At 38.7% G+C, this 26,579-nt stretch overlaps 1 protein-coding gene across 2 annotated transcripts in view; it reads right to left on the minus strand.

The window, feature by feature from the left end:
• slc39a13 (solute carrier family 39 member 13) overlaps positions 1 to 25,647 on the minus strand; it is a 64,100-nt gene extending 38,453 nt beyond the window's left edge. Inside the window, exons 1-3 of one of the 2 annotated variants that reach the window (XM_010890486.3) lie at positions 25,413 to 25,647; positions 17,074 to 17,424; positions 6,489 to 6,602 (exon numbers count right to left, since the gene is read on the minus strand). In XM_010890486.3, coding sequence (XP_010888788.2) covers positions 6,489 to 6,602; positions 17,074 to 17,401 — 442 coding nt within the window. In that variant the 5' untranslated portion in view covers positions 17,402 to 17,424; positions 25,413 to 25,647. Of the gene's footprint in view, positions 1 to 6,488; positions 6,603 to 17,073; positions 17,425 to 25,406 lie in introns of both variants that reach the window. The other variant, XM_010890485.3, reaches the window with a different exon arrangement.
• Between the last annotated feature and the right edge of the window lie 932 nt (positions 25,648 to 26,579).

Raw genomic sequence — 26,579 nt, forward strand, 5'->3', positions numbered from 1 at the left:
AATGCATTCTGGATGCATAAAACATAAAAAGTATTGTTATATTTCTTTTGTCCCATTTCTAATTATTAAAAATTGCAAAGAGTTTGAAGTTATCATCATCTACAATGCATAATATCATCCAAAGATTCAGAAAATCTGGAACAATCTCTGTGCGTAAGGGTCAAAGCCGGAAAACCATACTGGAGGCCCGTGATCTTCGGGCCCTCAGATGGAACTGCATCACATACAGGAATGATACTGTAATGGAAATCACAACATGGGCTCAGGAATACTTCCAGAAAACATTGTTGGTGAACACAATTCACCGTGCCGTTGCCGGCTCAATCTCTAGAGGTCAAAAAAGAAGCCGTATCCAAACAGGATCCAGAAGCGCAGGCGTTTTCTCTGGGCCAAGGATCATTTAAAATGGACTGTGTTCTGTGGTCAGACGAATCAAAATTTGAAGTTCATTTTGGAAAACTGGGACGCCATGTCATCCGGAATAAAGAGGACAAGGACAACCCAAGTTGTTATCAGCACTCAGTTCAGAAGCCTGCATCTCTGATGGTATGGGGTTGCATGAGTGCGTGTGGCATGGGCAGCCTACACATCTGGAAAGACACCATCAATGCTGACAGTTATATCCAAGTTCTAGAACAACATATGCTCCCATCCAGACGGCGTCTCTTTCAGGGAAGACCTTGCATTTTCCACATCATAAAGAGTAAGGTGCGACAAAGAAGACCTAAGACAGTTGAGCAACTAGAAGCCTGTATTAGACAAGATTGGGACAACATTCCTATTCATAAACTTGAGCAACTTGTCTCCTCAGTCCCCAGACGTTTGCAGTCTGTTATAAAAAGAAGAGGGAATGCCACACAGTGGTAAACATGGCCTTGTCCCAACTTTTTTGAGATGTGTTAATGCCATGAAATTTAAAATAAACTTATTTTTCCCTTAAAGTGATACATTTTCTCAGTTTAAACATTTGATATGTCATCTATGTTGTATTCTGAATAAAATATTGAAATTTGAAACTTCCACATCATTGCATTCTGTTTTTTTTCACAATTGTACAGTGTCCCAACTTTTTTGGAATGGGGTTTGTAGTCAAGCAAAGACATTTCTTTAACAGTGTAATGACTTCTATTTAACATGAGTTTGAATGTGATTGGTTAATTTTGAACACAGTCACATCCCCAGTTATAAGAGGGTGTGCACACTTATGCAAACAGGTTATTGTGGTTTTATTTTATTTTCCTCAAAGATTTCAGTTTGTTTTTCAACTGAATTGTTCACATTATAGGTCACATTAAAGGTGGAAAAAGTTCTGAATTGGTTTATCTTTGTCTCATTCTTTTACATCACAAGAAATTGTAATTTTAACAGGGGTGTGTAGACTTTTTATATCCACTGTAGGTACCTTTACATAGGCTGAAACAAAAATAATTAGTATGTTTTCAAAATTATTTTGCTTTTAGTGTTGATTAGGTACCGTGTCTAAAAAGCCATTACATGTGATCGGCCCTGTTTGAGAGTTGAGAAGCATTCCACTACTGTATAGACTAAACTTCGGCACATATCCTAAGGAAAACTTTAGATTAGATAAGATTCAACGTCATTGTCATTGATCAAGTACAGTACAACGAAATGCAGTTAGTGTCTAACCAGAAGTGCAAATATAAGAAGACAGAAAATGTACAAGTATTATATGTAATGCATGTACAAGTGGGATGTATAGATGTGCAATGAAGGCAAATACAAGTACAAATGCCATTTCTAAATGTGCAAAGAATGCAAATGAAGGTGCATGTGCAACTGAAATGCAGGGATAGCAGCAGTGAGGTTCCTGAGGTAGAGACATAGTATACATGTAGCAACTGAAAAACGGCCTTATCAGACTTTGTAAAGCAGTGTCAGAGTCCCGTAGTACAAGGAGAGTAGCGCAACAAGGTCCCTGAGAGGCAGTACTAAGCGGTGGGTATGGTTAGTGTTGGGTACAGAGTTCAGGAGGGTTTCAGTAGTAGGGAAGAAACTGTCTCTGTTCTACACTGTACAACATGAAATGAAAAAAGCATACAGACAATGTTATAATAACCAATATGGTAACAGTATAATGATGTATGGGTAAATAAGCACAGTAATCAAGTAACAATGAATATAAAGGGCCCTAATGGCTCTATACTTTTTTAAGTCTGCGCCACCAATATTTATTCAAGAAACGGATCTTGGAAGGTTGCGAAAAACAATGGTGGCGGATGGGGAGAAAGATCTGCTCAGGAATTAATAAGCGGATGGCCGAAAAGGTGATGCAAGATAGCACTGTATAAATGTGTGTGTCCTGAGTTGGCAAGACAGTTGTTCCTGCAGGTCAACTGGGCTTTTATGATTGCTCATTAAAAGTATTTTGAGTTGCATCCTTATTGCATCCTTTTGAGTTGTTGCATCCTTTTTGGCAAGAACATACATTTTTCCATGACAATTCCATGAAACATATTTATTTTATGTTCTGTACATTTCTTGAACTGATGAATACTTAGTCCCATACATGTATAAATGGGTTACTAGTTAAAAGTACTGAGTCCCTATGTTTAGATAAGAAAAGGAATGTAGGAGAGGGGGATCTGGTATTTGTTTATGATCATCATTGAATGGTATCAGTAGATCATTGGGTTCTCCATCAATCTGTTTAAACCATCAGTATATCTGTCCTTTGTCCAGATGCTGTGTGTCCTTTCAGAGTTGAAAAGGTTACCCACAGGCCCTTGGTTTAATGTGGGGGAGGACAGCCCGCCCCTTGTTTAAAACCTAGGTATTGACAGAACAAAGGGAATGTGAATTATTGACATAGGACAGCTGGGCAGTCTCTTACCGCACCCCTTTTAATAGTAAAAAATACTGACTGTCTCTCTATTTGCAAATAAACTGCTAATTATGCCAAGAGAATTTTGTCTCTGTACTTACTCCTTTAAGAGTTCCTATTGTTAGAAATCGGCCGTTTCGTATAGTGGTTGTAATAATTAGCATACCCGTTTGTCAAGGGAGAGAGAAAGTATATTATTTATTGCAGCATTAGAAAGTCTTGTTCATGAGGTTACGGACCTGGTCTTCCTTACACAACCTCAATCTCATCTCAGTCAATCTCTTCTCACTGTAATGTTGGTTACCAGCTAGCCTATACATTAAGGGCGTTTCTAACTTTTTAGGAGTCAACCCCCATGCCATATGGCCATCGTAAACATTCCTGTCATTTGAGCGCTACCTACTGAGAGATAATCTAAACAGAGAGGTTTCTGTTGTTCTCATTATCTAGGCACATTCACTTCCAATGAAACGTACATTCATATTGTAATTGTTAATGCTCAGATTCTACACTATCGATGGAATTACCATCACAATACCTTTTCAGAGGACTGAACTGAACCAAGTGTGATCCATCGATTATCTAAGCACGTGCTCATAAAAAAAGTAAGTGTAGGTCCCATGCATTAACATAATTAGCGGCAAATCGTTGTTATTGCATTCAGTGAGTAAAGCTATGTCAGACAACGGGGGTGAGGAGACTGAGAGAAACAGACATAGCAGCAACAGCAGTAACCCCCCCCCCAAACCCCAATTTGCTGTGCGCGTCTAGTACTCATCAAACTACTGTACAATGCCTTCTATTCCGGTCTACCTTAGCTGAATCACCAGCACCTATTTTCCACAGCTAGTTATAGTTTCACAGTCAACAGACCCATTCTGTTCCAGGCAGCATTTTGGTGTTGACGTCCCAATAGCAACTTGTCTTTGGTTGTATAGAGCAAGTTCTCTAGAGACTACAAAAATAATCTTCTCCTCCCTGCTTCCATCCATATTGCCTTGTTTGCGAAAGCACATGTCTAGTACGAAAAAATACATACAGGACATCCGACAAAAATAACATAAGCAAAATGTTGACGCATTTGGTGGACATCAGGCTTTATGCGATCACATATCGACAAATTAGTATGCATTTGGTGCATACGGAATGCAGATCTTAAGAGATTGGGCTTGCCCATTTCCCTCCGTGTCTCATCATGTAAAATTCCGATCTCTCCCTAACCGTAAATTAGCCTAGCTTCTAGGTTTGCTTGACTTGTTATAAAGTTACAGAAACAAACTGAAGAGAAAGTAATGAAAAACTAAGAATATATTTTAAAATGTATATCTCCTCTGCTGAATGCAATGGTAAAATGTTTGAATCTCCCAAAAATGAATGCAATTTCTGTGGTACAGTCTGTACACCTATCCAAAAAGTAGAGGAACAAGATTGTGTAGATAGGACAAACACTGTAACGACATAATATGCTTTGCAATTTGAACAGGGCTTTACATGCGGTTGATTTATCTTAACGTGGAATTGGCTTGGCAGAATTGGTAGCAACAGGTGAAATGTGAACTTCTTCTAACAATACCGGACAGAGGCAGGTGTTGCTGGCTCCAACTGCGGAGTGCACAGTGTATGTTTATTTAAACAGCAGACGGAGAAGGCAAGAAGTCGTGGTTGTTGGACAGGCTAGGGTCAATAATACCAGAGATCCAAAACACAAGCGAAGGTACAAAGGAGTAGACAAAGGGTATATCAGGGACAGGCGGAATGGACATACACAAAAAGAACAAAGTCTAGGACTGGTAAATTCACTCCAAGAAAACAAATGTTAGGAAACTTAGTAGTGCACAAAACAATACCTCACAATCAGACAGGGGTGTGAGACTGAACTAAATACTGTGACAAACAAAAGAACAGGCAAGTGACAACAGGTGCTTAGTTTGCAGGTGATTGTGAGGCGGGAGGAGTGCGGCGTTCAGGTGGAGTAGAAGGTTGGGATTCAGGGAGTGAGTAGGATCCAGTTGACAGGTGGCGGGCACAGGGATGTGAACTGGGCACAGACCTTACACTTCTGTTACAAAATTATCCAGATGATGCATGTACTGTATACAAGTTTGTTGATTGACATTGTAGGACTGTTCAAGGTGTTACAATAACTTAGATTAATGTGAAAAATAATTAGTGAAAAATAATTCCTTTCCAGCATTTGGTCTCTATAAGCCTAATAATATAACACCTCAATGTGTTAAAAAACATCTGATTCTTATGTTATGATAAAATATCATGAAATAGGCTACATGTAAATTTTTCCCTAGTGAGAATACATCAAATTTAAACACTGATGTAACGGGCACAAGCAAGTTCACTTTAACAAGAGCTCAAAACAGAAAGAGGAGCAAGACAGGTGCAGGAAAGTGATTAAAGTTAAAATAAGCTATTCTGAACCTGCAATGTGTAACAAACGTTATTAATAGATGATATTAATTATATATTGTGGTGTCGCGGTCTTGTGCAAGCCCCATCACCATTGATTGAGGGCGTGTAGGCTCTAGAGGTTCAGGACCTTGGAGAGTATATGCCTGGAGAGCACACAAGAGGCATACACGACTGGAACATTTGAGGGGCAGCTAGGAGGGACTGCCCCAGCTATCCACATCTGCCTCTCATCAAGGGTAATGTGGTGGGGTTTAAAAGAAGAAAATGAGTTGATGGACGTTGGGCATCTCTCTCTCTCTTTCACTTCCCACAGAATGCTGATATTTGAACGCCGAAATGTTGCCTTCGCCAGCCAAAGCCTCACCGGCAGCCACTGACTACCACTTATGAATCGCAGTATATCGTTTCAGTTTCCATTTCCTGGATTTTGTTTTAATTATCCAGTTTACTTGTTGTTTACCTGACTAAAAACCCTCAGGCATAAACACAGTTTTGCTGTTTCCCGCTACCAACATGAGTAGGATATTTTCTTCTTTAAATGGAAGTTTGGATTCAGTTGGAATTTTCACATATCACACTGATGCGAGATTGATGGTCATCAAGCGTGACTGGACCGGGAATCCAATTGGAAACTAGACCATATCTCAAGACATACAATTTGTGTTTATCCATGGATATGTTCACTGCAATGTGCATTATTATCAGCTATTGCTATGCATATTGTTGAATATTCTTTTTATATATTATTTTCAGACCTCTTGTGCCTATTTTCAGACCAATTTCATTTACATTTATTATGTAGTGTTTAACTAATGTTTAGTATACTGCATGTTTTAGTTTTCCTGTGTGAAAAGCCTGCAAGGTAATAAAATTAGCTTTGTATTAGCCTTTATTTTATGCCATTTGTCAACTATAGATGTATTGTATTGGCCAAGATGATTATAACCTAGTATTATAAATTACTACAAAACAAGGTCAATAAGAAAAAAAGTAAAAGATCCTCATAATCCTAAATAAGTTTTTACATTTGAGGGACTTTAACAAAAAGTATATTTTAGCTTAACAAAGCTGAAAATAACTGGCTTATTTCAGTTATTAATAAATGTTACATGGATAGATCTTATCTTGCTTTGTGAAAGACTCCTCTGGACTAGCACCATTTACTACATTTTGCAAACATTTATTTGAAAAACACAAAGGACTTAAGAGAATGTTGACCCACCTGTTCTGCAGGAGTAGGAATGTGACCAAGCCTCTGGGAGCAGGTGGAGGAATACATCACCCAGAAGACCACCAATTGCAAAGCTCAGGAGTTGCTTTAGCTTCCGACACCCAGCTATGGAACACGCAGAGAGTAAAAAAATAAAAATAAAGGACAGGTATGAAAAGGATGGTTTGTTGCTGCAATGAAAAAAAAACAGGCAATGTATACCTTACTTGATATTTTCTCCACAGATAGTTCTTAAAAAACTAGAAATTATATTTTTAGCATAACGTCGAAATATTGTTGTTTTACTTAAGGTCCATTAACGCCATTGCCCATTCTCATGCTGAGTTTGTCAGTATTGCTGGTTTGCATAAGTTAGTCAGCTTTTATTTTCTCCTCAGTTTGAGTTTTTGGGAAATAAGAGTGTCATTGGGCTAGATGGAGGACGTTTATGTAGCTAGTTGACTGTCCCATACCAAATCGGATCATGCAGGGTAGCCACGGATCTTGGATATTTTTGATAATATGTGAAATGCTGACTTTAATCCTTCAACACATCTTTTTTTAATAGCTCACTATCCATATGAGCTAGAAATCTACAAACCAGTTTGCTTTGTTTCTTTACATCTCTTCTCATAGGTACACATCTGCCTCTTTTCCCAAGTCCTTAAATAAATTGATATACCCATATTTGTAACTTTATCTGTATCAATCAATTCATGTGAACATGTTCTTTCAATTGAGTCTTTTTTCAATGACCTATACCTCTAACAACATCTTCAGTTGGAAACTGGGACTCCCAAAATAAAGTGTAACCAATGTTTGTACATTCATTGTTATATAAGGCTGTCTTTAGTAGCTTATTTTCCATCTTATTTAGATGTGTCAGCCACAACCAACTGCAGATTACTTCACTTGCCAAACTACAAAGGCTGGACTGCAAGGTGCAAAAATACTAGTTAAGAATGATAACAGAATGACCGAAAACTGTACTTAAGAACTCAACCAAATGCCTGTAACCTCATTGGACAGTAAAACGTGTTCAAACAGAAATAAATAAAAGGTGACATTCTGTATTTCTAATCATATTTTAATATGCCTTGAGTGTACAGGAAAAATATAAATTTGGACTTTCCTGTCCCAATACTTATGGAGGGCAATGTATGGAAATACTAATGCATGTACACTGGACCATGGAGGACAGTAAACAAAGTAGAAGAGGTTTTAATGTAATAGGTTCTGGATCTGGATAGGAATCTATTCAAACTGGTGTAAAACAAATTACTAAAGAAAATTATTTAGACATAAACTTTTCAAAGTATGAGGAACCCACCACACGTCATTATGAATCTATATCTCTTTGGAGGTAACGTATTTTAAAACAGTCCTTGACAAGTAAAAACCAATATAATATATCTAAAAAAAAAAATAATAATTGCATGCGTGTACTCTGGGCAAGGAAGGTCAGTGTTCATGTGAATGAAGTAAAAGAGCAGAAATGTGACAAATATTTATATACAAATAAAGTAATTTGGAAAAAGATAGTGATGCAGAAGGATAAATGTACAGAAAATAATGGAAATTGAGAGTGGCAAATCTAATGGGTGGACACTGAGGTTAAAGTAATGCCGCGTTTCCACTGGTGCTTTACCACGGTAGACAACTTCACCTTGTCTACACTGATCCTGAACACTGGTGTTCCACAAGGCTGTGTGCTGAGCCCTCTCCTGTACTCCCTCTTCACCCACGACTGCGTTCCTGTACACAGTTCCAACACCATCATCATGTTTGCAAACGACACTACGGTGGCAGGCCTAATTAGTGACAATGATGAGTCAGCCTACAGGGAAGAGGTCATGCACCTGGCGGCATGGTCTGCTGACAACAACCTGGCCCTCAACGCAAAGAAAACCAAGGAAGTCATTGTGGATTAAAGGAAGTCTAAAAGCCAAGCTACAGTCATCATCGAGAGTACTGAGGTGCAGCGTGTCCACTTTCAAATTGTCCATATCTCTGAGGACCTCTCTTGGTCCCTCAACACCTCAGTTCTGGTCAAAAACACACAGCAGCACCTGTACAGGTAGAAGAAGGCCCTTCTGTCTTCCAGGATCCTTGTGAACTAATACCCCTGCGCTACCGAGAGCATTCTGACAAACAGCGACACAACGTGGTTTAGCAGCTGCTCCACAGCTGACTAGAAGGCCTTGTAACGGGTGGTGAAAACAACCCAGCACATTACTGGTGCCCAGCTTCCTGCCATCGTAGACCTGCGTCTGCACAGGGTGCGCAGGTTCATCACGGACCCTTCACACCCATGCCACAAACTGTTTGCCCTCCTTCCATCAGGCAGGCATTACAGGTGTTGATGTTGTTCCTAAGACACCATAATTAATGTTGCTCCATGACCATCACTGCAACTGACCTGTAGTTAGTTGGTTACCCCAGTCCAAAGACAGAATATTCCCCTGACCCCCACCCTTTGACCTAACCCTGACCTCAGAGACACCTGTGCCTAATCCTAATCTAACATACACCTAAGCCTAACCTCAGTTGTGCAAACATTAAGTTGTATGAACAATACCAACACGGCAATATCAGATGAGTCATCAATATTTGCACCTTTTCTCGCTCACCTCCATGTCACTTGCTCTCCCTGCCCTGTCGGCATCCCAATGCTCTCTGCCTCTCTCTCTTTACTCTGAACGCACCAGAGTGAACATGAAATAAATATTATCAGTAAACAAGTAGTGTTTCTTGCACTGGAATGGATTAATAACCATTTCTGATCTGAATGGCAATGATTATTATATCAAGAAACATAGACTCATCTCTTGTACTACTGTGTAGTTCTGTCATCTGACTGGCACTCATTTTCTTACAGCTCTTAACGTTTCTGAGGTTGCACAAAAAACTAACGAATGTCACTGCCACCCTTCCTCTTCTTCTCTGTAATCAATCTGCTTGCACTTTAATCAAACAAACATTAATAATGCTATTTATCATAAGCAAGTACAGCTATAAAGTATACTATACGAGTATGAAGTAAATGAAAGCTACTGCTGTCTACATAAATTACACACGCAGCACAACATATATGACTTTCACTTTACTCAGAATTCACATGGGCATTCTGACAAATATAACATAATATATGTTAATAAAATACACCCGTGAGCACCATTGTTGGTCGCTGGGTGAATGTGTGGCTAATTAACTTTCCAGGTAACTTAGCTATTATTCACCAAAAACATTTGTTTCCACATACAAATTCTGACACTTTTAGCAAAATATTATTTATTTCCACTATTAGGCTACAGTTCCAGCGCAAAATGACGCATTGACATTGTTGTTAAAACTATCACAATCGACCGTGATACAGCCTATGTTTAATACAATTGAAAATAATGAGAGAGAGAGAGAGAGAGAGAGAGAGAGAGAATGTACAGTATTTTATATTTATTGATTTTACCTAGGCTACTCACAGCACTCGAGCAACAGCTTCTGCTGGGGCATGGAAACACCACTGAGAAGTGCAGTACGCCATTTCACTGCATTTGCCTTCATTGCACATCTGAACATTCCACTTGTAATATACATATACTTTACACTTGTAAATACTTATACATTTTCTTCCCTCTATTTGCACTTCTGGTTAGTTGCTAACTGCATTTTGTTGTACTGTACTTGTACTGTTCAATGACAATAGGCTACACGCTTCTTCTTTGTAATAAAAAAAAAAGTAATTGCCTATTGAAAAGAATTTCAAATACAAAACAGAAAATAATTATTTACATTGTCTTTGATATATACGACACACCTGAATGAGCTGTGGTGCAAGCAACTGTTTATAGAAGTCACAATTATTTGAATGGAGTCCACTTGTGTGTAAGGTAAAGTTTGTCCTAAATTCATATTTTTCTTAAAGTTCACTCACCAAAACATATTCCAGAAGGCCCATACAGTCATTTTCTCAAATAATCCATTATTCAGCCCTGTTGTAGTCTGTAATTAGCTTTATTAGCATAGTCCAAATTAATGAATAGGAACGTTTTGTACCGCTGTCACAAAGCTGCATTGCAAGCGGAAAACTACTCCAAAACACTTCAAACTACATTCAGTAATCTGTCACAGTAACATACATTTTTTAAACTGTACACTGACGAAACAGCCAGCGGAATTGGCAGATTTCAAACTGGCACCAGCAAACAATTTCCTATAGCCACCATTTTTTTGTTTTTTATATACAAAAAGAACAGTCAGGGCTAATATTTGAGTTGTATCTCGCTAGTTTGTTTCTTGAAGGATAACATGTGTATGATTTTATATGATACGTCAAATATCTAATTAGATAATAAGAATTTATTATATAAAGTCCATGTTTTTTCCCCATTAATGTCATCAGAGATGCTGTTCCTTACTGATATTACAGCAGTTTTAAGATCGAATTCCTTAAGAGGACAGATTGATTGTACTAGTAGTCCTGTTATTCAATAAACAACCATCATTTTAGCCAAATGATGGTATTACACAATGTTTACCCTTCGGACCTATTCTTAACAAAACTATAACACTACTGGGGATTCGTTCCAAATAAGGTATTTATGGCTTGAGAGATTTTATTTGTACTTCAAATCCAGGCAAGATAATACTTGTTAATGGAGATTTGAAAGTTTGGCTGGAGAAATTCTTGATCCATTTAATGTTAAACGTAGTGTTTAAGGAAGATAAATCAACACATTTTAGGCTGCCATCCTTTCTATCTGACATAACAACAGATTTATTTTAAGATGATCTTTATGTTTCCAGATAAAGTCCAGAATTATTTATTCTATTTTCTTACAAGAAACAAAAAGGGCCAGCTAAGGCCATAGCTGGGTAGATAACTTGAGTCAAACCATCAGTTTTTGTTAATAATAATATCCTAAAGATGGAATAACAAGTCAAAGATATTGTGATATAATTCACATTTATGAACATTCAGATATAAACCAGTGACATTTGAAAAGTCCTTAATTATCTTAACAGCTTTTGGAAATGTATCCCTATTTTCTAAGAAAAGCACAGTGTCATCTGCTAATTGGCTAATAATAATAGTCCTCTCTTCAATTTTGATACCCTCTAAGTTAGAGTTGTTTATGTGATTAGACAGAAGTTGCATTGCTAAGAGGAAGAAATAGAGGTATACCTCTATTCATGTCAAACCTTTGAGTCATTCCATATTGCAGCTTAATTGAAGAGTTGCTATTCTTATAAAGGGTCGTAATTGCAGTAGTGAAATTTTGGCCAAAACCAAACACCTCAATAGCTTAAAACATGAAGGGATGCTCTATTGTATTAAAAGCCTTGTAAATGTCAATTCAAGTGAGGGCTAACAATTTCATTGACTATTTATACATAGACACTAATTGCAATTTAAAAAGCCACAGGTGTGGGAAATTCACCTTTAATTGCTTTTTTCACCTGTGTGTCTGTAACAAGGCCAAACATTCAAGGGGTATGTAAACTTTTTATCAGGGCCATTTGGGTGATTTCTGTCATCATTATGATTTAAAAAAAGAGCGAAACAACTACGTGATAACAATGACATGACTTCATATGATCACTATCATTAAATAAAAGGCAGCTTTTTTGCATGATCAGTCATATTTCCAAAATCAATGTCAGAATTCCACAATTTCTGTCTGAGTATGCAAACATTGAGCACAACTGTAGACTAAAACCAATATAATTTTTAATAGACTTGTTATATGACAATGCTATTACTATTTGTAATATCCTTTTAATATTTTAATAGTTGGCCTATTTGCATAAGTGGCTCTGCATTTAACAGTGTTCTGTGATTACTTTGAGCTTTTGAGTTGATTAAATGTAATAAATACAACTATTGATGCATTAGTATAATTCTACATTTAGAGTGGAAAGAATGTCTGACTCATTTTAGTTCGTATTATGCATAAAAATGGTGCTTCTGGTCTGAATGGGAATACTGGGAAGCCAAGTAATTTGTTGCAATTTTCTTGGAAAGCACAGTTTTGCAGATTCTCTGGAAAATATTAAACCTTATCATGAAATCTTTAGTGGCCTATCATGACTTCCTATTTCACTGGGTTATAAATATGATCTGACGGCAAACTGACACCATAAATATGACGCCAAACTTCCTTAGTAATATATCAACGTGGAAAAGGTCAGAGAACACTCACCAGAAATGAGAAAAGGTTGGTTACTATCATTAGTTGGTCAATAAAAGTCGGGCTGTGATGAACCAGTGCAAAAGAGCAATTTTTCTCCCACACTGCACTGAAGTAGTTGAATCTTCTTTTCAAAAAGTCTCAAAAACTACAATTAGACCGCAACTCCATACCAGCAAGCTACTTGGAAGTCTTGCCAGAAGAAAGCCTCAGCTCTCATTAACATATACATTTCACTGCCTGTTGGAAAAACATTCCCGGTGACTAACTCATGAAGCTGCTTTGAGCTTGCAAAGCTGTTATCAGGCCAAAGGATGTCTACCTTGTAAAACAATATTACAATATGAACAATGAGAATATTGATGTGTTTATTACATTTTTTTGGTTGTTACATGATTCCTTGTGTTATTTCACAGTCATCAATATTGTTCTACAATGTGGAATAGTCAAAATAAAGAATTAACCTTGAATGAGTACATATGTCCTAACATTTAACTGATACTTATGTTAATTTGAGTTGCATTAATACATTTGTATTCTAATTTATTAACATAACTTTTAGATTCTTATACAAAACCGATTCCAAAAAAGTTGGGACACTACAAATTGTGAGTAAAAAAGTAATGGAATAATTTACAAATCTCATAAACTTATATTTAATTCACAATAGAATATATATAACATATTGAATGTTGAAAGTGAGACATTTTGTAATGTCATGCCAAGTATTGGCTCATTTTGGATTTCATGAGAGCTACACATTCCAAAAAAGTTGGGACAGGTAGAAATAAGAGGCCGGAAAAGTTAAATGTACAGATAAGGAACAGCTGGAGGACCAACTTTTATGTCAATTGGCAACATGATTGGGTATAAAAATAGCCTCTCAGAGTGGCAGTGTCTCTCAGAAGTCAAGATGGGCGGAGGATCACCAATTCCCCCAATGCTGCGGCAAAAAATAGTGGAGCAATATCAGAAAGGAGTTTCTCAGAAAGAAATTGCAAAAAGTTTGAAGTTATCATCTACAGTGCATAATATCATCCAAAGATTCAGAGAATCTGGAACAATCTCTGTGCGTAAGGGTCAAGGCCGGAAAACCATACTGGATGCCCGTGATCTTCGGGCCCTCAGATGGCACTGCATCACATACAGGAACGATACTGTAATGGAAATCACAACATGGGGTCAGGAATACTTGCAGAAACATTGTCGGTGACCACAATCCACCGTGCCATTCGCCTTTGCCGGCTAAAACTCTATAGGTCAAAAAAGAAGCCGTGTCTAAACAGGATCCAGAAGCGCAGGCGTTTTCTCTGGGCCAAGGATAATTTAAAATGGACTGTGGCAAAGTCGAAAAGTGTTCTGTGGTCAGACAAATCTAAATTTGAAGTTCATTTAGGAAAACTGGGAGGCCATGTCATCCGGACTAAAGAGGACAAGGACAACCCAAGTTGTTATCAGCGCTCAGTTCAGAAGCCTGCATCTCTGATGGTATGGGGTTGCATGAGTGCGTGTGGCATGGGCAGCCTACACATCTGGAAAGGCACCATCAATGCTGACAGTTATATCCAAGTTCTAGAACAACATATGCTCCCATCCAGACGGCGTCTCTTTCAGGGAATACCTTGCATTGTCCAACATGACAATGCCAGACCACATACTGCATCAATTACAATGTTATGGCATAGAAGAAGGATCCGGGTACTGAAATGGCCCGCCTGCAGTCCAGATCTTTCACTCATAGAAAACATTTGGCACATCATAAAGAGGAAGGTGCGACAAAGAAGACCTAAGACAGTTGAGCAACTAGAAGCCTGTATTAGACAAGATTGGGACAACATTCCTATTCATAAACTTGAGCAACTTGTCTCCTCAGTCCCCAGACGTTTGCAGTCTGTTATAAAAAGAAGAGGGGATGCCACACAGTGGTAAACATGGCCTTGTACCAACTTTTTTGAGATGTGTTGATGCCATGAAATTTAAAATCTACTTATTTTTCCCTTAAAGTGATACATTTTCTCAGTTTAAACATTTGATATGTCATCTATGTTGTATTCTGAATAAAATATTGAAATTTGAAACTTCCGCATCATTGCATTCTGTTTTTATTCACAATTGTACAGTGTCCCAACTTTTTTGGAATCGGGTTTGTATATGGACAAAATGAGATGGAAACATATCTGACGCATCATTCACATCTCCAACCAGGAACGCCAACAGGAATGACAGGGCCCAGGACAGAATTTAACGTTTAGGACCCAAACCACTGGCCAAAAAAATATTACGAGTAATTATATTACGGTCCAAATAACTGGTCATAAACGTTTTATTGTTAAATGGCTAAATCCATAACTAGACCACATTCAAATACCTTTGTTTTCAACACAGGTAATAAATTATGTCACATCTTTTCAATTCATAACCCACTCAGTCACAATTAGCCATTACTTAACGGCTATGCACATATTTAGACGTTCTCTTTTAGATTTGTCCTTCCATTTCTGTGCTCCTAGTTTTGGTTGCATGGTGGAAATGTTTTAGCCAGATAGCTACAGTACCGTAGTTAGATACATGTATTGGTTAAATTAGATGTTTTTTTAAGCTGCACTATGTAGGATTTTTTTCAGTAAAAAAAACAAAGCGTCAGAAAGCGGTTCCGCACCAATGCCCGACATTCCGAATAAAAATATGAAAAACTGAATTACCAGTTCCAAAAAAAACTAACTCAGAGTTCAACGATGTTCTTCTTAGCCTTGCTAACGTTAACTTAGGGTTCCTGGTAGCTAGCTACAGAGAGTTAGTCTAAGTCATCTTTCGCTGTTTTCGTAGTGTATGCTGTAGAAGACAAAATGATCCAAGGAGGCAAAATGATCCAAGGAGGAATGCCTGCCTCGCAGAAGGCGATTGACTGGAACGGGATTGGCTGGGAAGTAGCGGCGTGCTCCAAAAATGATAAAATTACATTCCGTTGGCACTTAAGTTTTTATTTTATTTTTACTGAATAAATAATATCTAGTGCAGCTTTGAAAAGGTTATGTTGGCGCTGGTGATAGGGTATCACTCTGATTGGCTGTAGGTGTAAGGGTATAATTTTTACAGATAAGGTTTAATCGAAACGCTGTATAAGAAAAAGAGTAAAAAACAGGAATCCCTTCATCAATACAATTATTCTGTTTAATAACTGTTAACCTTCTCGATAGTACTGAATACTAACACTGACTGAAAAATTAACAATTATATTTAAGCCAACCCCCCTAATAATTAGACACTGAATTAGGCTGCATATATGTGGGGTTGGAGTGAAAACGAGCAGGACAGTAGCTCTCCAAGAACAGGGTTGGAGAACCCATGATTGAGCACCTCATCTGTGAAATATGGTGCAGGGTATGTTATGGCTTTAGCATGTATGCCTATAACTCTGTTTTCAGTGATGACAAATGCTGATGGCTGTAGTCTAAGTTCTGATGTTTACAGAAACATTTTGTTTAATTAGATACAATTGAATGCCTCTGGTAAGACCGCATATTGTCATCCAACAAGGCAATGACCAAAAACACACTGCCAAAAATGATTTTTGTACAGACAAGAAGTGAAAAGTTCACTACTGGCAAAGTGAACCAGCTCATTTTAATTACATTTGAGAATGCCTTACACAAGCTGAAGACAAGACAAAAGACATAAGGCTGTAAAACAAGCAGGAACTGAAGACGGCTACATTATAGGCCAGAGCATCTCCAGGAAACATACAGTGGGGAGAACAAGTATTTGATACACTGCCGATTTTGCAGGTTTTCCCACTTACAAAGCATGTAGAAGTCTGTCATTTTTATCATAGGTACACTTCAATTGTGAGTGACAGAATCTAAAACAAAAATCCAGAAAATATCATTGTATGATTTTTTAAGTAATTATTGCATGACATAAGTATTTTATTGCATGACATAAGTATTTCATTCATCAGAAAAGCATAACTTAATATTTGGTACAGAAACCTTTGTTTGCAATTACAGAGATCATATGTTTCCTGTAGTTCTTGACCAGATTGCACACACTGCAGCAGGGATTTTTTCCCACTCCTCCATACAAATACTTGTTCTCCCCACTGTAAAAATACTTGTTCTCCCCACTGTACACAGCATCTGGACATACAGACTTCAAACTATCATTGCATGCAAAGAATGTACAGTACAACCAAATAATTAACATGACAAATTAATTTGACATAATGTTAATCTGACCAGATAATGGTACCGTAAAGGTACACTAAAATAGGGGTACTATGTAAAAAAAAAAGTGCTGTAATTTCTAAATGTTGCATCCAGTCTGTACTTCACTTAAATTTTAAACCCAAACTAAGACAATAAAGACAAAAAAAACTTTTGGAGTTAACTGTGTATCAGGTCATAACTTACCCTCTGTCTTCAGGGACGCTCCGGCCTCAATAGGAATTATAAGGAGAGGGAAAATTCCACTGAGGCCTACAGCAACAGACCCAACCAGAGAGCAGAGCCAAACATCGGCATGTTCGATTGAAGCAAAGAAGTCAGATATGACATGGAAGCCTAAAAGCTCATTTGGAAGCCATGTGCCTGATCCAGTGGTTGTGGCTGTGGCATGAGCCATGGCTGTCTGGAAAATCTTCTTGGAACTGGACACCCCTCTGGAGGAGACAATCACCAAAGCTGCACCAGTAAGTAATGCAGCTAATGCCCACGTGGGCCTACCAGCTCCTGCTTTCATTTGTCCCACAGCATAGAGAGCCCCTGCAACAAACAGGAACAATGTTGCAAAATGAAGGTTAACAAACAGCAGATGCCTACTTAGAATGAGAAGAAAATGTCAGCAAATACCCTATTAAATTACATAACACATCATACTTCCAAATTTACACTCACCTAAAGGATTATTAGGAACACCTGTTCAATTTCTCATGAATGCAATTATCTAATCAACCAATCACATGGCAGTTGCTTCAATGCATTTAGGGGTGTGGTCCTGGTCAAGACAATCTCCTGAACTCCAACCTCAATGTCAGAATGGGAAAGAAAGGTGATTTAAGCAATTTTGAGCGTGGCACGGTTGTTGGTGCCAGACGGACCGGTCTGAGTATTTCACAATCTGCTCAGTTACTGGGATTTCCACGCACAACCATTTCTAGGGTTTACAAAGAATGGTGTGAAAAGGGAAAAACATCCAGTATGCGGCAGTCCTGTGGGCGAAAATGCATTGTTGATGCTAGAGGTCAGAGGAGAATGGGCCGACTGATTCAAGCTGATAGAAGAGCAACTTTGACTGAAATAACCACTCGTTACAACCAAGGTATGCAGCAAAGCATTTGTGAAGCCACAACACGCACAACCTTGAGGCGGATGGGCTACAACAGCAGAAGACCCCATCGGGTACCACTCATCTCCACTACAAATAGGAAAAAGAGGCTACAATTTGCACAAGCTCACCAAAATTGGACAGTTGAAGACTGGAAGAATGTTGCCTGTCTGATGAGTCTCGATTTCTGTTGAGACATTCAGATGGTAGAGTCCGAATTTGGCGTAAACAGAATGAGAACATGGATCCATCATGCTTTGTTACCACTGTGCAGGCTGCTGGTGGTGGTGTAATGGTGTGGGGGATGTTTTCTTGGCACACTTTAGGCCCCTTAGTGCCAATTGGGCATCGTTTAAATGCCACAGCCTACCTGAGCATTGTTTCTGACCATGTCCAGGCCTAGGACCTCAATACATTGCAGATATGCTCAATGAATATAAACCCAAACGAACACTCAGATCATTAGGATCACATCAGCTAGAAATACCAAGGGTTCACTCTAAGCAAGGAGAGTCTGCTTTTAGCTATTATGCCAGTCGCAGCTGGAACCAGCTTCCAGAAGAGATCAGATGTGCTCCTACAGTAGTCACATTCAAATCCAGACTCAAAACACATCTATTTTACTTTGCATTTAATGAATGAGCACTGTGCCACTGTCCGTCCGACTGTTTTCACTGTCCTTTATTTTATTATATGTTTTATTCTAAACTGTATTTGACATTATATTCTTAACGGTTTTAATTTTTCTTATTTCTTCACTGTTCTGTATTTGATTTTATATTCTTAATGGCTTTTATTATTTCTTATTTCTGTAACAGTTCCTCTGTCAAATGGATATTTATGTAAAGCACTTTGAATGACCATTGTGTATGAAATGTGCTATATAAATAAAATTGCCTTGCCTTGCCTTGCCTTGCCTTTATGACCACCATGTACCCATCCTCTGATGGCTACTTCAAGCAGGATAATGCACCATGTCACAAAGCTTGAATCATTTCAAATTGGTTTCTTGAACATGACAATGAGTTCACTGTACTGAAATGGCCCCCACAGTCACCAGATCTCAACCCAATAGAGCATCTTTGGGATGTGGTGGAACGGGAGCTTCGTGCCCTGGATGTGCATCCCACAAATCTCCATCAACTGCAAGATGCTATCCTATCAATATGGGCCAACATTTCTAAAGAATGCTTTCAGCACCTTGTTGAATCAATGCCACGTAGAATTAAGACAGTTCTGAAGGCGAAAGGAGGTCAAACACAGTAATAGTATCACCTTTCTTTCCCATTCTGACATTCAGTTTGGAGTTCAGGAGATTGTCTTGACCAGGACCACACCCCTAAATGCATTGAAGCAACTGCCATGTGATTGGTTGATTAGATAATTGCATTCATGAGAAATTGAACAGGTGTTCCTAATAATCCTTTAGGTGAGTGTACATAAAAATGTAAACCAGCAACAATTTGGTTGAATTATTGAATATTATAGATACATATGAGTGTAATAAGCTAATGAATGGTGACATAGCACACTACAGCTACGTAGTGAGAATTAAGAAGAAAAATATATACACAGCAAAAATATAGCAAGAAGAGAAAGCAATAATAGACATAACACTGCACACTAGCAGCAGTTTAGAAAGAGTACTGTAAGCTAGCAGCAATATTGGTGGTGGTATTGAAATTATATATAAGCCTATGGCAAGTATGGAAATAATATATATAACAATGTAAACTAGCAGCGATTTTTGAAAGAGTAAGATGGGGAATATGGTAGAAGTATTGAATATTATATACACTTAGTACAGCAGTTATGATGAGTCATCATTCATGACATTAGATGGCACAGCACTAGATATATTTCCATAAACGATGCCGCCAACAAACCTTTTTTTTTAAACTACAAACCAGTAAGAATTCCGGCTCTCACAGACCTGTTAGTTTTTCTTTAAGAAGCCCTGCTGTTCTCCACTCATTACCTGTATTAACTGCACCTGTTTGAACTTGTTACCTGTATAAAAGACACCTGTCCACACACTCAATCAAACAGACTCCAACCTCTCCACAATGGCCAAGACCAGGGAGCTGTGTAAGGACATCAGGGATAAAATTCTAGACCTGCACAAGGCTGTGATGGGCTACAGGATAATAGGCAAGCAGCTTGGTGAGTAGGCAACAACTGTTGGCGCAATTATTAGAAAATGGAAGAAGTTGAAGACGACGGTCAATCTCCCTCGGTCTGGGGCTCCATGCAAGATCTCACCTCGTGGGGAATTAATGATCAGGAGGAAGGTGAGGGATTAGCCTAGAACTACACAGCAGGACCTGGTCAATGACCTGAAGAGAGCTGGGACCACAGTCTCAAAGAAAACCATTAGTAACACACTACGCCGTCAAGGATTAAAATCCTGCAGCGCACTCAAGGTCCCCCTGCTCAAGCCAGCGTATGTCCAGGCCCGTCTGAAGTTTTCCAATGACCATCTGGATCATCCAGAAGAGGAAGGGGAGAAGGTCATGTGGTCTGGTGAGACAAAAATAGAGCTTTATGGTCTAAACTCCACTTGCCGTATTTGGAGGAAGAAGAAGGATGAGTACAACCCCAAGAACACCATCCCAACCGTGAAGCATGGAGGTGAAAACATAATTCTTTGGGGATGCTTTTCTGCAAAGGGGACAAGACGACTGCACCGTATTGAGGGGAGGATGGATGGGGCAATGTATCACGAGATCTTGGCAAACAACCTCCTTCCCTCAGTAAGAGCATTGAAGATTGGTCGTGACTGGGTCTTCCAGCGTGATAAAGACCAGAAACACACAGCCAGGGAAACTAAGGAGTGGCTCCGTAAGAAGCATCTCAAGGTCCTGGAGTGGCCTAGCCAGTGTCCAGACATGAACCCAATAAAACATCTTTGGAGGGAGCTGATAGTCCGTATTGCCCAGCGACAGCCCCGAAACCTGAAGGATCTGGAGAAGGTCTGTATGGAGGAGTGGGCCAAAATCCCTGCTGCAGTGTATGCAAACCTGGTCAAGAACTACAGGAAACATATGATCTCTGTAATTGCAAACAAAGGTTTCTGTACCAAATATTAAGTTCTGGTTTTCTGATGTATCAAATACTTATGTCATGCAATAAAACGCAAATTAATTACTTAAAAATCATACAATGTGATTTTCTGGATTCTTTTTTTAGATTCCGTCACTCACAGTTGAAGAGTACCTATGATACAGGCTTCTACATGCTTTGTAAGTGGGAAAACCTGCAGAATATGCAGTTTATCAAATACTTGTTCTCCCCACTGTATATATATATAGCCTACTTATAGTAGATACATATTGTACTAATGTACTTTACGCTCCCCCTTAGTGCTCCTGTCCCCTCGTTTTCCATCTCTCCTCTCATATTCTACTCGCAGGTGATCAGAGATGAGTGAATGGTGCCTGCCCTCCATATACACATAGTTTTTTATTATATGGAGATATCATATTTGAATCTTTCTTGTAAAGAATTCTTTGCTTGGTAATGGTAAAATACATGTTTTGCATTTCAAGTTTAATATTGTGCTCACTCATTGACCGTAACCAGAGGGTAGGTTTGATTTTAAATGTGAAGGGGACAAACACTACACACTGGTGTATCGTGGTGACGCCGGGCTGCAAGCTGTCCTACATGAACACCCCGGAAGAAAAATCATGAAGCGGTATATATGCATGGAAAGCTGATCCTGAGGTCTGACTATGATAACCACATAGAAACACACATAAAATTACAGAAAACATTTTTATAGAGGTCAAGCACGGGCCCCTCATCCACTGCGGGCCCTGGTGCAACCGCACCCCGGATAGCTACGCCAGTGGGGACAAATATTTTTTCAAATGCCCATGGTTTTGGAATGGGATGGCCAACAAGCTAATATTTGAGTGTCCACATTACTGTCCACCAGTACTGTATTTTAATTTCACAACCTCACCTCCCAAGCTCCACCACTCTCTTGCATGACTTCACTGTTTGAGTCAACATCTTTCTGGTTCTGCTAATAAATATGAACATTCAAGATATGGGCTACATATAACATAAATAACTGTATTTAAGTTATCCACCTTTAAAGACATTTCACCTCAGCTCCACGGTTGACCTTTTCTCCCTGGCTGTCTTATCCTGCCATGACAAGGACCTTCTCACGTCACCCTCTGATCCTGCTAATATGACAAGAACAACTTGAGCTACAATGACTGCAGAACCAGATGTCAATGTTTGATCTATAAGACCCACAGTAGGTCGAAATGTTAAATGCAGCTACTTATGTAGGGAACTACAACGTTAGCCAACTTTTTAGAGATTAACTATTAAGAACTATTAAGCTAGTTAGTTAACTATATCTTCTACTGTCTCAAAGCTAGCTTGCTGTACCACTCTCTTTGTCTTTGCATAACAAACCGCCCGTTTGTCTAACTCCAGTCTTTTCTTGGCTGGTGTCATACGGTGCTAGCTGTGATTGAGGTGAACATAGTGTAATGCAGACTGTTTGCTAGCTAGCGAAATAAGGTTAGCTGGCAAGCTAATATATATTTTGCAAATATCAATATCATTCATATATAACGTTAGCCTAACTACACCTTACCGGTTTTAGAATACTCTGATTAGATACACATCTACCTCATTCATACGTTGCGGGAGGTAATTAGCTAGAGGTAATGGCAGCTAGGTTACCAAACTTTCATGACCTAGAGATCGCAGTTGCTAGCTGCAACCGTAGCATCTATTCCACTACGGAAACCAGACCTATCCAGCAACTACTCAACCTCAAGCAAAGTGCCTGCGTATGGTCCTAAAGCCAGTCCCATTCGAATTACGAAATTGCTTACCGTACTTCCACTGCAACGTTCTAGAGCAGAGGTGTCAAACCGGTTCCACGGAGGGCCGAGTGTCTGCAGGTTTTTGCTCTCTCCTTGTACTTGATTGGTTAATTAGGTCACTGATTGGTTAGTTTCTACCCTCACCTGGTTGTGTAGGTATGAACTAGGAACCAATTTATAGGAAAAACCAAAAACCTGCAGACACTCGGCCCTTTGTGGAACCGGTTCGACACCTGTGTTCTAGAGTTTGAGCTTTTCTTATAATAAGAGTTGTGTTGATAAAAAGTGTGTGTGTGTGTGTGTGGGACAGGGGGGGGGGCATTTTCAAAAACTTGTGGGGTCATGTCCCACTCATGTATAATGAAACCTAGGCCACTGACCGTAACACGCTAAAACAATATTGGGCTTGTTTTTGAAGCTGTGGTTGCTTGTTTGACTCGCGAGAGTTGGCAACACTGGTAAACATCTTTTATATACAGTCTATGGTATACATTCGTGTGAACGCGTAAGTTTAGCTAGACTCTGAAAAAGATTTAAGAACGTATTTTTAAAGAAACAAGTAAAGAAGTAAAGAAATAATGGGGTTATTAGTATGCATAGCTTCCTGCTTGACGTTGAGCTGATGAAGAAGCAGTTAGGGCAAATACGCCGCGACCCCTATATTACAGTCCAATCTAAAGTATGCAGCAGGCATTTCACCAAAGACCATCTAGGACAGGGCTGCCTAACCCTTTTCCTGGAGATCTATTGTCCTGTATGTTCTCTCATCTTCAGTCACGCTCGCAAATGCTCAATTATTCTGATTATTCCAAGTAAGATACTAGTAGGCCTATTACTGGCTAATAAGCCATTAAACTTCATTAGAAACTTTAGTCAATTTAACGATGCTTAATGGTGTCTAGCTAAATATTCAAACTTGGCGTTATGTTAATGCTTGACAATGTTGAGACACAATTGTATGACGAGGTAGTAGGTCCCAATACTGGCATACTAGTTTATACGAAACAGTACGTATTTCACCATCATCCACGAAGTACGTATTTGTAGTATGCGATTTGAGATTCATGATTAGTCTGGATCATGGCTACTGTGCTGTCCCCGAACCAGCTTCACTAGACCTTCGTAATCGTTTATGTATGTCGATACATAGGATTTAAGGTGTAGGCCTTTCTCCAACTTGCTAACTGGAGCCTTGCAAATCATCTTGCAAATGCGATTAACATTGTTCATTTTAGGCAACTCTTATAACACCTTGAATATAAAAGTAACACTATTTTAATAACGGAGCGGCACAACCGGAAATGCAGGAGCAGTATTAAGGATAATGCGGATGCGGTTGTGCAGGGAGCGCATACTGTTCTTCAACAAATGTAGGGCTATTTTCAGTGTATTTTGAGCTGGTTTTGAGCAACCTGGCAACACAGTGGAGCCTTGTGAATAAATATGGCGGATCTTGAGGACCCACCCGTATCCTTGAGGTCTCCCGTTTGGGAAAACATCATAATACATTTATGTTATGTTTTGCATGTCTTTTTTCCATTGTAATGAAATCGTACCGAATCGTGACTTTTGCGTACCGTTATACCCCTACTAGCTAGACTACCTAGATTCAAGGGATACTCATTTTTAAGTGCAAAATAAATTTATATTTCAATAAGGGATAACAAAATATCTGCAATGTTAGTTTGCAGATTACAAATACGCAATCTTAAAAACACTACGTTGTCACAATGTACCAACAAGGTAATTGCAATGAATGCAACTTGAAAGTAAACCGTTCTTTACTTTCACGTGGCAGATATAGTACATAACTGCTTTAAGTAACCAGTAGCAAATGTACAGTATATGGCCGCTAAGTTGTGGCAACTATTGTTTGCCAGGAGATGTTACGTTTCTAAACGTGTTTTTTTATGAATCGTTTTCAAAAATCTGGTCACTGAGTACTTCAGAATAAATCCATGAAGTTAGAATGGATTCTACTATTTTTGACACACCACTGCCATACGTTTAAAACTTCAAACACAACCAAACCTGCTGTTTTGTAACAGCGTTCCATTGTGAGATGAATTTAATGTACTAAGTGTAGCTCCCCTCATATCAACGTGCTACGCTGAAGGAAGAAAACGAACATGCTGCCAAATGTTGCCTACACGCTGCAGTACAAATGTTCCTTTGTGGGGAAAGAATTGCATGTCTCTTCATGAATTGGCCGCTAGCTAAGGACAACCATCGTTGCAACCACAGCTATAGCAACAGTTGTATTTGAGCCTTACCTACTTTATATATTTGTCGCAGAGTAAATACATTATTAATGTATTATACATTTTAACTGTTGACAAAAAAAGACAGTATCGTGTATCGTTACGTGCTGCTACTTCGAATGTTCTGGTCGTGGCGAATAAAGCTGTAAACAAAACGGATTCAAGTCAAGTCTGACATTCTTGGAAGTTGAAGTCAGCTAGCTAGTTTGATTCCTAAGGTCATGTCGAATAAATATATATATATAAGCGATATTGGTGATACAAAATACATAGTAACATACAAAAATAATAATTTACAATATTTACCGTTACCCTGTTGTGATTCCAATAGTTGTTGTACCAGTGTGTCCCTGCCATCCAGCTCGATGATGCAGTCTAGTGCTTCTGTTCTACACTTCAGCTGATACCGTAGCCCCAGCAAACATTCCTGTCACGGCTTTCCCTTTTCCAGATGAGCCACGTATTGTAAGAGAATCGGAGACAAGCCTCCATCTTTTTTTTTATTCAGGCGGAGCTACTCTGAAAGGGTGCCGCAGAGCGAGACAGCTCGCGGCCAATTTCAGACGTATAAGAAGCTATCCACAAAAGTCTTAGCTTCTCCTAGTGTAGCCTTCCAAATAAAGGTCCATCATTTAAAGTAATGAAAATGTATTTTCTAAATATTTTATGAAATATTATACACTTCGAATACATAATGCTAATACCAACTTGGAAGGATGTTAAATAATTATACTTTATAATTATTTTTGAGGGAAAACAATGAAATTGCACAGTGAATGTTTTAAACTGCATTGCTTGCATACTAATATACACTGAGTATTGAACTGTATTGGACCGTACAATTTATAGCTAAACTCATGTCCAGTTCCAGGAAAGCCATTGAATAATACTTTTTAAGGTGATAATGGTATGTCATAAGTGACAATAAGGTAACATAATGTGGATATTCTCTGTATTGTGAATATAGCTATCACATGGATGAACAATGTTATGAGTGTGTAACTTAACAGATGAAGAACTTGTGCATAGTCATATTTATTCTGATAGTAAATCTGACAAGCAGCATGCAATTGGAGCAGTAGATTCCAAGTATTACATAAATAACTGGTCACTGAAGTGTGTTTTATCATGTGATTCTGTTTTTAGTGATTTTAATCATATAGCAGAAAAAAGCTAAATGTCTGTGATGATTTGTGGTGAAAAAAGATAACTCATTATATAAAGCATTTTTGCAGTTACATTATATGGCCAAAAGTATGTGGACACCCCTCAATATACACTAACATTCAAAAGTTTGGGATCACTTAGAAATGTCCTTATTTTTAAAAGAAAAGCAAATGTTTTGTCCATTAAAATAACACCAGCCCCTGCAACAGCTCATTGAACAACTCCAGAGGCGGTGGTGGCAGTGGCCCCTTGACCCCTCTGGGGGTGGCAGCAAAAAACCCAGTCGAGCAACTCCGGAGTCTCCGAACTGGG

Source organism: Esox lucius, chromosome 2 (assembly GCF_011004845.1).
Source record: "Esox lucius isolate fEsoLuc1 chromosome 2, fEsoLuc1.pri, whole genome shotgun sequence".
Classification (NCBI taxonomy): Eukaryota; Metazoa; Chordata; class Actinopteri; order Esociformes; family Esocidae; genus Esox; species Esox lucius.